The 13,975-nt window shown below is 34.1% G+C and overlaps 1 protein-coding gene across 1 annotated transcript; it reads right to left on the reverse strand.

Moving 5' to 3' along the window:
* Positions 1-9,828: 9,828 nt before the first annotated feature.
* LOC143054965 (uncharacterized) lies at positions 9,829-12,459 on the reverse strand. The gene has a single exon (XM_076228060.1). It carries the CDS (start codon positions 11,638-11,640, stop codon positions 10,507-10,509), a length of 1,134 nt encoding a protein of 377 aa, XP_076084175.1. The 5' UTR covers positions 11,641-12,459; the 3' UTR covers positions 9,829-10,506.
* Positions 12,460-13,975: the final 1,516 nt, after the last annotated feature.

Consider the following 13,975-nt stretch of genomic DNA (forward strand, 5'->3'; position numbering starts at 1 on the left):
GGGAATATTAAAATTGCCTCAAATTTAGAATAAGTGGACACTAACATTAGTGTTGAAGGCCATACTTTGACCTATAGTTGTTCGTTTTCTTATACATTGATACATGAATGGAGAGTTGTATCATCGGCACTTATAACACATCTTCTTATTTATACCTGTACTAACTGATCTGCTGTATCTGATATAAAAAAAAATAATATTACTATGAACAAAAAGTGTTTAAAGCTAAGATGACAAAATGCATCAAGTTACAAAATCAGATGATTGCAAAGTAAAGAAAGATTTTTAAATTGTGGTTTTTGTTCATCATACAAACAGAGTGATAACAATGGATGATCTAATGCTAAAATTAGTATCATTTAAACGAAATAAATTGAATTACTTTTTTCGAAGATGGAATAAAATCCTTTAGATAATTTTTTCGATTGAATTTAAACCAACACTTATATAACGATGCTCAAATCTCATAAAACGATTTTAAATCCAGGTATTACTCGATTTATTTCACTTGACTGCACGGCGTTTATCCAGTTTGTCATTATAAACCAGTCCATCTATAGATAGGTGTATTAGGATAAACTCATCAATGAAATGTCTAATCATTCTTTTGTAAATTTATTTGAGGTCACTGATAGGTGATTAGAATCAGTAATAACGGCAAACATCGTAATCACACACATTTTCAAATAGTCTGTCCTCATGCAAATTAAAACGTAAGCTCCGCCCGATCAGTTGAAATAACATAGGTAATAAGATATGACAATAATTACTATAACTAAGTTAATCGTACGAACACTAGAATTAGCGACACCTTGTGCTCCGAAAAGGTAAACGTTTCATTTTATCCCTGAAATGCGAATCCAAACTCATACTATATGTTTCCATTTAGAATCCAACATATACCTGTATCTAAATATCAGTAAAATCACAAAAATACTGAACTCAGAGGAAAATCAATGCGGAAAGTCCAAAATCACATAGCAAAATCAAATAACAAAACGCATCAAAAACGAATGGACAAGAACTGTCATATTCCTGACTTGGTACAGACATTTTCAAATGTAGAAAATGGTGTATTAACCCTGGTTCTATAGCGCTAACCCTCTCACTTTAATAACAGTCTCATCAAATTCCGTTATATTTACATGATGCGTTAAATAAACAGTCACAATTATTAAAATAGTCAAAATATGGGTACATCAGTCATCATCGTATAACAATTTTAAAAGGGACAATTTAAAGAACACAAAAACATCTTCTATCTACGAACTCATTCATTGATTTGAGTGTCTGACGTCAGAACATTTTTATACGTCACATAAATTTGTCGTTCAATGTGCATACACACAGTTTTAAAAATTTACAGAGGCAATGTAAGCATACAGGGTTAAAAAATCAAAAGTATGTAAGAATAGATTACAGAAATAGACAGAGATTCAAACTAGTTCAATATCTGCAACCGCGAAGTAATGTCGCCAGTCAGTTGAGACACAGACACAATGTAACCATCTAGTAATTTGAGATATTATTAAATCGTCGATTCATGTTATTCCTTCTCATAACTCTGTTAGTGCAGTTTTTGTGAAAGGAGCACATATCTTATAACGATAATACGTTGGGACAGAACATATGACATTGATGAAAAATTAGAACTTTGCTCTTTGAAAAACTTATGATCACGTTTGTCATAGATTCTAGTTTGAAGTTGTTTATCAGTATCAATATAGAAAGTAGTTAAAAGTAAAATTACAAAAATACACCGAGGGAAATTCAAAACGGAAAAATACTAATTAGATGGCAAAATCAAAAGCTCAAATGGATTACAACTGTCATACACCTGATATGGTACAGGCATCTTCCAATGTAGAAAATGGTGGATTAAATCTGGTTTTATAGCTAGTTAAACCTCTCACTTGTATGACAGTCGCATAAGATTCGATGACATTGACAATACGGTGCGACAGAAGATATGACAGTGATGAAAAATTAGAACTTTACATTTTGAAGAACCTTATGATAAAGTTTGTCATATATTCTAGCTTGAAGTCGCACATCAGTATCAATGTGAAAAGTAACAAATGTTTGGAAATTAGAAAATTATCAGTTTACTACAGATATGTCTGTTTTATCTAATTATAATGTGTTTCTGTAATCATACATAATCGTATTTGTTGAGGTTTTTTTAAACTTACTTATGACTGTGGTCTGGCTGTTGCTTAAAATAAAATGATTATGTATTAATATATGGTCGTCAAATTATAATATTTGTCTCTCAGTTTTATTAAGCATTGTGATAAATTACTTTGCAAATGAAAGTTACTTTAATGTATGCGGGACGTATTTGTAACATACGCCTGGTGTAGTTTCAGCGCCCGTGGCATATCAAAAACGTATTCTGACGTTCAACGAAACATGCTCTGATATTTAAAGTAGCATAATTCCTTGACATGACAAGACCAAGTGTAACATGAAATAGTTCAAACACCACATAATTAGACGTCCTAGACACGCCGAAAGCACATATTATCGTCCAAGGTATGGCCGGGACGCGTCTCAATTACGTACCATGGACATTTTTTCTGCGAAGTGTGCATTTCACCAGCAATGATAACCTTCCTTCCTTTACGGGTAGACTTTATATACATAAATTAAGTGGTACAAGAAAAGCAAACTGAGTATGTTAAATTTGATGTATGCCTTTTTGTGATTCTTCGTTACATTTGTTGTTTTTATAGTGATATTAAGATGATAACACAATATTGACTGCTGTACCCCTATTTTTGACATTTTTACTCTTTGAGTATGTTGGTTTTGTTCATACATCGTTGACAATGTAATGGATTTGATGCCACTGTCATACAAGTGAGAGGTTAAGCTAGCTATAAAACCAGGTTCAATTCACCATTTTCTACATTAGAAAATGCCTGTACCAAGTCAGGAATATGACAGTTGTGATCCATTCGTTTGATGTGTTTGGACTTTTGATTTTGCCTTTTGATTTTGGATTTTCCTTTTTGAATTTTCCTCGGAGTTCGGTATTTTTGTGTTTTTACTTTTTTCATGTAGAGATATACGCTTGGTCAATGCTATAAAATTTGTATTCAGCGTAAAAATGTTCATCTAGTTGTAGCGTTTGTCAAGCGTATACCTGTTCGTTACACGCACGTAATTTATACGTTACAAGCGCGTTGCAAAACGCTACAGATACGTTTGAGACACGGTTAGGGCACGTTGTATACGCTTCAAGATCGTTCGACATTTACTTGAACTTTTACTTGGACGTATGCGGGGCGTGTTTAAAACATACGTCTGTCGTAATTTCAGCGCTCCGTGAACGTATAATACGCACCCGTGGCGTATAAAAAAAAACGTATTCTGGTGTTATACCACCATTGATTTTCCCCTAATAGTCTTAATGTTAAATTTGCATTTTTCCAAAAATTGTGCAGAATTCATTTGTGTTTCAAATAAAGAAATGCTTAAGCTTGACATGAGTAAAGTTTTATCCTGTCCAGTAATAAAGAAAAAAAATCACATAACATTTAATTGCATATAAGAAATTAAACATTACTGGAAGTTAACTTATGAAATGTTTACCTCTTTTTTTTTTATCTGTGTACAGGCTTTGTAAGTGACCATGTAACCTCAATTTTCCAAAATATTCTAAAGTAACCACAAATAAAAAAAATAATGATGTTTTGAAATACCAAAGATATATGTTTATGACACAGAAATGTGTTACTGCAATAAAATGTCGGATTACTTACTTACAACAGTCAAATTTAAGGGAATTTTTGTTTTCGCGTACTATGATCTGGTGGTATTACACCTAAAGACATTTAACGAAAATGTGTAGTGTCACAAAACACAAAAACACAAAAAGGCATCAAACAAAGCTCATTAACAAAAATAAGAGATAAAAATACAAAAATTTATCATGGCATAATCACACAATGACGGTATGTATAAGTACCGAGCCATGTCAAATAGATATTCTCCAAAAAATTACTAAACAATTAACAAGTAAATTTCACAAAGACAAATAAAAGAATACTTTAACAAATTATTAAAGTTAGAAATTAACGTCCGTTCATAAATTCAATTCTTCGAGACCATCGTGTGTTATTTGTGAAGTTGATACGAAATATTTATCAACAAGGTCTTGGAATCTTCCGAAGAACTATTTTAGAAAAAGGATGAACTGTTCTTTCACATGCCCCTAGTTCATCTACTTTGATTAGGACACTAGTGATGATTTACATATTGAGTTATAAATCTACAAGTGAGGCAGAGGAAGCTGTATCTGTTGCTTCTCTAATTTCCAATATAAATGGAACCCTATCAGAAAAGTTAAGATTGTTAATGGGAAGATCATCATCAATAAATCTGAATGTGAAATTAATTGAATTGGCTTCTTTGATCTTCTTGTTTTAGACAAGTATGCTCGATTGTACACAACACCAGGTTCAACCCACAATTTTTTCTTAAAATGTCTTGTACCAAGTCAGGAAAATGGCAGTTGTTATCGACCATGTAGAACGCATCTATCCCATCGAACTAGAGATAAAGGATACTACAGATACAGTTAAGTCGGCTTCATATCTTGACTTACATCTAGAATTTGACAATGACGGTTGGAAACTATACTTTACGACAAAAGAGATGATTTTAGCTTTCCAATTGTGAAATGTCCCTTTCTAAGGAGCAACATTCCAGAAGCACCTGCATACGGGGTATATATATCCCAATTGATACGATATTCCCGTGCTTGCATTTCCTATCATTAATTTTTTGATAGAGGGTTGCTGCTTACAAGGAAGCTATTAAAGAGTTCCAAATGGTGAAGTTGAAATCATTCCTTCGTAAATTTTACGGACGCCATCACGAGTTGGTTGACCGTTATGGAATAACCGTTTCACAAATGATATCGGATATGTTCCTTACGTCGTAACTACAATCTCCTTCTCTTTCATGAATGTGACCTACCGAATTAGACTTTTTATCGGATTTGTACTCACATAAGCAACACGACGGTTGCCACATGTGGAGCAGGATCTGCTTACCCTTCCGGGGCACCTGAGATCACCCCTAGTTTTTGGTGGGGTTCGTGTTGTTTATTCTATATTGTGTCATGTGTACTATTGTTTTTCTGTTTGTCTTTTTCATTTTGAGCCATGGCGTTGTCAGTTTGTTTTAGATTTATGAGTTTCACTGTCCCTTTGGTATATTTCGTTCCTCTTCTTTTACTACTATCATAGCAATAGAGGCTTAAAACGTAAACAACTAATAACTGTTTGGAAAATCAATGTAGAATTGTTAGTATTTTTAAATGGTTTCTTGAAAGACATGCCTTTCATTTCTTAATTGATGAAAATAACACTAACAAAAAACTACGCTTTAACCATATGGAACAGATGTTTTAAAACCTGGACACTAAAAGCATTATGATCATAAAATTAGTAGGCAATTCAGTTCAAGGTAAGCTTTACCTGAGTGAGTTGAAACCTATATTTGATGTTAATACTGTCCAAATTTGTCAACAGAAGTTTTAGGAAAGGTCACCTATGAGAAGGCAAACATCTGTTTGCCAATTCCAAATAGTGGTATAAAATAGTTGTATTTTAGTTAGTATGAGATCAGTAGAGGATAGTTTTTATAGCTTCTGGGTATATATATCCCAATTGATACGATATATCCGTGTTTGTTTTTCCTATCATCATTTTCTTGATAGAGGTTTGCCGCTCACAAGGAACCTATTAAACCAAGAGTTACAATCATCCCTTCATAAATTTTAGAGACGCCATCACGAGTTGGTTGACCGTTATCGAATACCCATTTAACAGATGATATCGGGTATGTTCCTAACGTCGTGTTTACAATCCCTTCCCTTTCATAAATGTCACCTACCGAATTAGACTATTTACCGGATTTGTTATAACATGAGCAACACGTCACATGTGGAGCAAGTCCTGCTTACCTTTCCGGAACACCTGGGATCACCCCCAGTTTTTAGTGGGGTTCATGTTGCTTAGTTTTTAGTTTTCTATGTTGTGTCATGTGTACTAATGTTTGTCTGTTTATCTTTTTTCATTTTTAAGCCATGGCGTTGTCAGTTTGTTTTCGATTTATGAGTTTAACTGTCCCTCTTTTATATGAGATCAGTAGAAAATAGATTTTATGAGATAAGTAGAGGATAGTATATATGAAATAAGTAGAGGATTGTTTATATGAGACCAGTAAAGAATAGTTTTTATGAGATAAGTAGAGGATAGTTTATATGAGATCAGTAGAGGATAGTTTTTATGAGATCAGTAGAGGATAGTTTTTATGCAATCAGTAGAGGATAGTTTTTATGAGATAAGTAGAGGATAGTTTTTATGAGATAAGTAAGGATAGTTTATATGAGATCAGTATATGATAGATTATGAGATAAGAAGCGGATAGATTATATGAGATAAGTAGATAATAGTTAATATGAAATCAGTAGAGGATAGATTACATTGGATCAGTAGAGGATAGATTATATAAGATCAGTAGATGATAGATTATGAGATGAGTAGAGGGTAGATTATATGAGATCAGTAGAGGATAGTTTATATGAGATCAGTAGAGGATAGTCTTTATGAGATAAGTAGAGGATAGATGATATGAGATCAGAAGAGGATAGTTAATTTGAGATTGGTTATATTAATATGACGTGCTTCTTTCCCTCTGTAAACAATCCGATGATGTCATTTCCTCAATAATTTACATTTTAGTTAACACTTCTTACTCATATATCCCAGAGATTAACGATACCTAAGATCATGACTGATGTACCCTGTAAAATAGATCGGTTTACATTCCGGAGTACCTGTGATCACGCCAATGTTTTACTGTGTTCATAGTGTGCTCGGTAATGAGTGTTATAAGAAGCGGTTCGTAGACTGTTGTTTGTCTTATGGTCGATTTTCTCTTTTGTCATTTCCTGTTTGTCATCGACTTTTGAGTTTTCATATCTTTATAAACACTGGTATACTACTTTATACTGTTTTTACGGGTGCCACATGTGGAGCAGGATCTGCTTACCCTTCCGAAGCAACTGAGATAATTCCCATGCAGTTTTTGGTGGGTTTCGTGTTACTTAGTCTGTAGTTTTCCATGTTGTGTATTATGTTCTATTTTTTGTCCGTTTGTCTTTTTCTTTTTAAGCCATGGACTTGTCAGTTTATTTTCAGTCTATGAGTTTGACTATCCTTCTGGAATCTTTCGCCCCTCTTCTATAATGGTGTGCCGTGTTTCATTGACATAAAACCTTTTCTCATTATAACGATCAATAATACTATTGCTCCATTGTAAATTTCCTTTAAGGTAATATATTTAATCTCTGAAAATGCAAACCCTAGCTCCTAGAATTTTGAAACTGCCTTAGTGAATCAGAGGAAGCATACTCGGGTCTAGTGTGGGGCCTCGTGACCACGGCAAGGTAAACGGAACAAAAAATTTAAAATTGGTATTTTCCGATTAGTTGTTAAAGTATGACAGTTGTTATCAAATACTTCGTTGTCTAGGTATGTCGGCGTTTACTTTTGTTGCCGAAGAGTGTTTCTGTTGTTCTCGTCTTATAGTTGGTGTGTCTCTTGGGTTTGGTTTGCGACCTGGATTTATTTTCGCTTAATCGATTTTTGCCTATTGAATAGGGGTATACTACTGTTGCCTTTATTTATTTATTACGTGACGATGCGATAATAAGGGGAAGGAGCACAAAATGGTGGCTATGTAGTCAGAATAATGTCTTCCGGCGGACTGTTACCTTGTGACTATCACGTTGCGATCCAATGTATTGGTCTTGTACATAACAGGGTCTGTTCATATCAGATTATCATGTTCTCGTACTTAATTTGTATATTGATTGCCACTAGAGGTTTAACCGCTATCCATCTATCTAGACAACAATCATAAAGCTTCCTGTAAATATGCTATATCGTGTTTCACATCCACTGCTCATCAACTTATTGTTTACCGAATGTTTTACATGAACAACATTGTAATTGTTTTGACTTTTGACCTTTTTAAAACTGAGCCTGACTGGTTAGTCTCGTGTGGACGGATCGCGCGTCTCGCGTATTAAATTTAAAACATGGTACCTTTTGTTAGCTATTACTCGTGTGTTTCTCTGTCCTATATGTTTTCCCATTTATTTGTATTGTAGTCCTGTCATGTAATGTTGTCATTTTAATTTTATATTTGACATTGCCATAAAAGCGGGAAGTTTGGCTAGCCACAAAACCAGGTTTAACCCACCATTTTTCTTAAAATTTCCTGACCAAGTCAGAAAAATGGCCATTGTTATATATTATAGTTCGTTTCTGTGTGTGTTACATTTTAATGCTGTGTAGAGGTAACTATCCTCTACAGGTGTCATATAAAACGACGGGTGCCGTATACGGTGCAGGAAATGCTTACCCTTCCGGAGCACCTGATTTCACTCCCGGTTTTTAGTGGATTTCGTGTTGTTTCTTATTTATTAATTATAACTGTTGATGTAAATGTCCTTTGATTTTGTGAGTCTTTGTTTACTCGTTGGTTTTGATTGTTATTGTCTTGTTGTTTCATAGTTCTACTCTTATATTTGATATGTTTCCCTCAGTTTTAGTCTGTAACACGGATCGGGGTTTTTTTCTCAATCGATTAAAGAATTTCGAACAGTGGTATACTAATGTTGCCTTTATTTATGTCGAATGTTTAATTTGTGAGCAATATCAAGAGCCTAACTCAATCATCTTGAGCAACATGACGGGTGCAACACTTTGAGCAGGATCTGTCTACCCTTCCGGAGCACCTGTTATCACCTCCAGTTTTTCGTTGTGTTGGTATTGTGCGGTCTTTAGTTTTCTATGTTGTGTTTTATGTATTGTTGTTTGTCTGTTTAAGAATTGGCGTTGTCGGTTTATTTTCGACTTATGAGTTGGAAATTCCTTCTTGAATCTTTCGCCTCTCTCGTAATTCAACTTGTTGTTTTCACAATACTAGTATAAAACATTTTCTATCCTATCAGTAGACGTACATAGTGCAATATATCCTGATACATCTGTTTAACGTATTGTACCGGGTATAACTATAACTGAGGTAATACTAGTACCTAGACTAGTTCACGATCGCAATATTAAGTATGTTACACATATATACTCGTGAGAGAGTATGTTAATAGCTAATACCTGGAACGTAGTCCCGGGAACCAGGATAACTAGTACCTTATAACAGTAACACAATATGTCAAAGCTTGTATATATCCACCATAGCAAGAACAAAGAAAACACAAACAGTTGCCCCAAAACCCACTGCATGATCCAGAAGGGTTATTCATTTTGCGTACTACTATAGAATTAAATTATTTATTTTCGCAAATCGCAGAAAGGCGTTTTCCCGTTCCATTTTAACGGATGTGACCTACCGAATTTGACAATATTCCGGGTTTGTAATTACATGAGCAACACGACGGGTGTCGCATTTGGAGTAGGATATATTTACCCTTCCAGAGCACCTGAGATGACCAACAGTTTTTTGTGGGGTTCTTGTTGCTTAGTCGATAGTTTTCTATGTTGTGTCTTTTGTGCCATTATGTGTCTGTTTGTATTTTTCTTTTTAAGCCAAGGCATTGTCAGTTTATTTTCGATAAATGAGTTTAACTGCCACTCTGGTATCTTTCGCCCCTCTTTTAAAAAAATTGGGAATCAGAATCTTTAATTCGAAAAAAACCATAACCCCCTTTTTTTTATCGAGGTATATGGTCTTTACCAACCCTTCGATTCTGATATATGTTGTTTTAACCATGAATAAAAAATGACATTTCACATGTTACATGATTTATCTTAAATCAAGATAACACCACGGGATAGACCTTTATCAACCAATTTTGATTTTACATAGAATTACATTGGAATGTTATTTCTAAAACATGTTGAACGCTTTATATTAATTGCAGATGAAAAACCTTGGCCTTATTTTCATCTGTTATTGTATTACAGCCAAGCCACAAATGATCGTTTTGGTTAATACAAACACTGAAATGTATATCTATGCCAAATGTCTTCAATTCTACAAATTCTATAATCCTTCCATTTGGACTTAAAACATGTGAAGCATTACTGTCTCTGTCAGAGACCACTATCCTGCCATATGGTGAAACAGCTATGTCTTGGGGTGTAAATTTAGACTTATTGACATTTTTACTATTGCAACCAGCGTAGGTCCATTGAATTTCACCCTCATAGTCTAACACTACAACCCTTCCCTTTAATTGTTTATTTGTAATATCAACAACATATATGTTGTCATTATTAGTTGTTATTCGTCTCGGCCATGTAAATAGTCTACGACTGTATGCGTCATACTCATATGTATGTTGTATGAAACCGTCTTGATTCGTAATCACAACCCTTCTTACGCTGTATCGTGTAGGTCTTGTAAAACCATGTGATTCAACAAGTCCTACTAGTATTTGATCATTTGTGGTTACATGAACGCCTAATGTTTTAAAAGGAGAGAACGACATAAAGGATTTTCTTGTCCATTTGTTGTATACTGTCTGAGATTGTGATTTCTTGATGATAGAATTATGTCTTCATTCTGTATTCGTGCCATATCATAAATTCTAGTTTTTACTTCGTTCTCTACACATATATTATTGTGATCAAACATCACTGTTTGCAATTTTTCATCAAACCAACTAGCTATCACTAATTCATTATTATAGTCACAATGTATCTTTGTCACAATTGAGATATCAGTTTCGTAACTATCAATTAGTTCTAAAGATGGAACAGTGTAAAGCTCACCAAATGTTGTTGATATTTCACTCTCAAATTCCCATACTTTTCCACAAATAAACTTTGTCTTCTTGTGTTGTATTGATCCCAAAGGTTTTGTTGGCAGTGTGTTTTCTAGTGTTTGACCTACACAAAAAATATCGGAAGTTTGATGAGATCGTAGTGTTTTATCCAAAAGCCTTTTCCTCGATTCTAATTCATTTTTATTCTTTATTATAGTCGAAAGTTGTCTTTTGATTTTGTTTTCCACCGGTTTCCATTCTACCTCTAATTTTTCTAGCAGATCACTAGCATATGCAGATATTATTTTCTTCATTTCCTTTTTTGCTTCAATAATTTGTATCTTTGTCTCTTCAAAGTTTTCATCTCCATCTGAAAGGAGTTGTTCAAGATTTTCTTTTTCCTTCTTATATAATTGAATTTCTGTTTCTAATCTATCTTTCATAGCATGAATATTCGAAATCATGGTGTCAAAGACTTCATGAAGTTTTTTGTATTCGTGCTTTTTATGGGACTCTGTTAAGCAATCCGAACAAATAGGATTACTGCAGTCATCGCAGTAGACCCAGCATTTTCTTTCAGTGTGGATTGTGCATGACATATTTTCAAGATCCACTTTTTGGATAATTGCCGTCGCCTCTTTAGTTCCACAGTCTTTCAAGTTTATAATTGTATGTTCTTGAGACGCTTTAATTTTGCTATGAATCTTTGAACAACAAAACTGACACAAAAACAAACCACAATTTATACATTTCCACTTAATAGTAGATTCCTCACAGAACTGACACAAGGCCATATTCTGGGCCTTTTCTATAGACGGTGAAACAGCCATTTCAAAATCTAGTTAGCTGGTAAAATATCACTTCACTTACACACGGGAAAACAATTAAAATGCATTATTCAGCAAGTTCTATAGCCTGTGAAACAGCCGTTTTTAAATCTAGTAGGCAGGAAAAATATCACTACATATTACCCATGTTAACTTACACACGGGATAACAAATAAAATTCATAATTCAGCATGTTCAACATTTTCACTTTAAGATCTCACAATATAAATGACATTGATCGCTCTATCTATACATATTAGTTTAAAGTCCAAGTGACGTAAAATTGTCATAAATATGTGTGGTGTGTACAACTAGGATATGTGTGGTTAATAATTAGTTTATCGTAAATACTAAGAGCAAAGCAATAGGTCAATGATAGCTGTAAATAAAGGCAACAGTAGTATACCGCTGTTCAAAACTCATAAATCCATGGACAAAAAACAAAATCGGGGCAACAAACCAAAACCGAGGGAAACGCATTAAATATAAGAGGAGAACAACGACACAACACCGAAACGCAACAGCACACAGAAACGGACCAAGCAACAGACAATACACCACGAGAATAACAAATATAACATCAAAACCAAATACATGAATATGGGATAGACAAGTACCGTGCCACGTCTTATCTCAAAAATAAGAGAAAACAGAAACGACTCAACGTTAAAATGCAACACACACACAGAAACGAACAATATTATAACAATGGCCATCTTCCTGACTTGGTACAGGACACTTTTAAAGGGGAATAAAATTCATTCAGATTCAGTCTGATTACGATATTAAACTTTACAATCAACCATACATTGATTTCACAATAAGGGAGCTACCATTTGATTTTTATGGGGGGGGGGGGGCTAGGATGAAAAATTTTGTCCTGCTTTTTTTTATAGCTGTAATCTCTGTCCTGCCTTTTTATTTTTCACTCTGTTCGGTCCTGCCTTTTTTTTTTAGTTTAATCTGACTTTTTTTTTTACCTAAATCGTCGTCCTGACTATTTTTTTTGCAAGTGTCTCATCCTGCCTTTTTTTTTTACTCAAAACTCCTGTCCTGTCTATTTTTTTCAAATTTCATCCTAGCCCCCCCCCCCCATAAAAATCAAATGGTAGCTCCCTAAGATAAGTTTTAATTGAAGGTTTTCATTTATGATGTGGGGCAGAAAATACCGGTATTATAAGACTTTGAAATACATCGTTATGTATAGACCCGACCGTGCGAGGTCTGTATAGCCAGCCAATGTCGTAAAAACTCCAATCACGGCAGTTATTATAAGGTTTTTCTGAATAAAAAGACAACAGAAGTATACCGCTGTTTAAAATTCATAAACCGATTGAGAAAAAAAAACCAGATCCTGGTTACAAACTATAACTGAAGATAACGCATTAAATATAAGAGGAGAACTACGACACAACATTAAAATGTAACGCACACACAGAAACGGACTATGATATAACAATGCCCATTTTCCTGACTTGGTACATGAGGAAAATAGTCATGGCCATCAATAACACGTTTATCTCAAATGGGTGTTTTTCATATGGTGTGATCAAAATAATTGAAGTTATATTTCGTATTTGTAAAAAAAAAACATTTTTGTAAATCTTTTGAAATGTTCACGTGGTGTCGAAATTTTGCAGATCTTAGACACTTTTTAAAAGCTTTGTGCGTGTATTTTTCTTTTAAATTGTCAGATCAGCCTCCTTTTGAACTATATTATTTGTAACGTTTGAAGCTGTGTTTTTACAACAGGGAAACTATTACATCAAGGGTTTCAAATGGTTAAGTTTTAGTTGTCCCTTCAAAAATATTTGTATTTGTTTGGCTTTACAACTATTTTGATATGAGCGTCATTGATTAGTCTTATATGTAGACGAAACGTGCGTCTGGCGTACTAAGTTATAATTCTGGTACCCTTGACAACTATTATAATAAACTCATCATAGATTCCAGGACAAAATTTAGTATATACGGCAGACGGGAGCTATCATGTTTTTTGTTACCATAATGAAATTGCTGTGTCACCAATGACCATGAATATTTTCCGCATCTACTTACCAAAGAGTAAAATAACAACAATACTGAACTCAGAGGAAAATTCAAAACGGAAGGCCCTAAACAAATGGCAAAATCATAAGCTCGAACACATTAAACTAATGGAAAACAACTGTCATTCTTGCCTTGGTTTTAAAGCTAGCTAAACCTCTCACTTGTATGAATTAGAATCATGATAATAGTTGGTGAACTTCAGGAGATGGGTTCGAAAATTACCATTGATCGTACGGTGCCGTACTCTATGATTTCTTAGAACCACAGTTAAACAACAAAACAAACTGTA

This window comes from Mytilus galloprovincialis, chromosome 12 (assembly GCF_965363235.1).
Source record: "Mytilus galloprovincialis chromosome 12, xbMytGall1.hap1.1, whole genome shotgun sequence".
Classification (NCBI taxonomy): Eukaryota; Metazoa; Mollusca; class Bivalvia; order Mytilida; family Mytilidae; genus Mytilus; species Mytilus galloprovincialis.

What these genes read in the sequence shown, in the direction of transcription:
- LOC143054965 (XM_076228060.1), bottom strand. Translation starts at nt 11,640, where the DNA reads ATGGCTGTTTCACCGTCTATAGAAAAGGCCCAGAATATGGCCTTGTGT.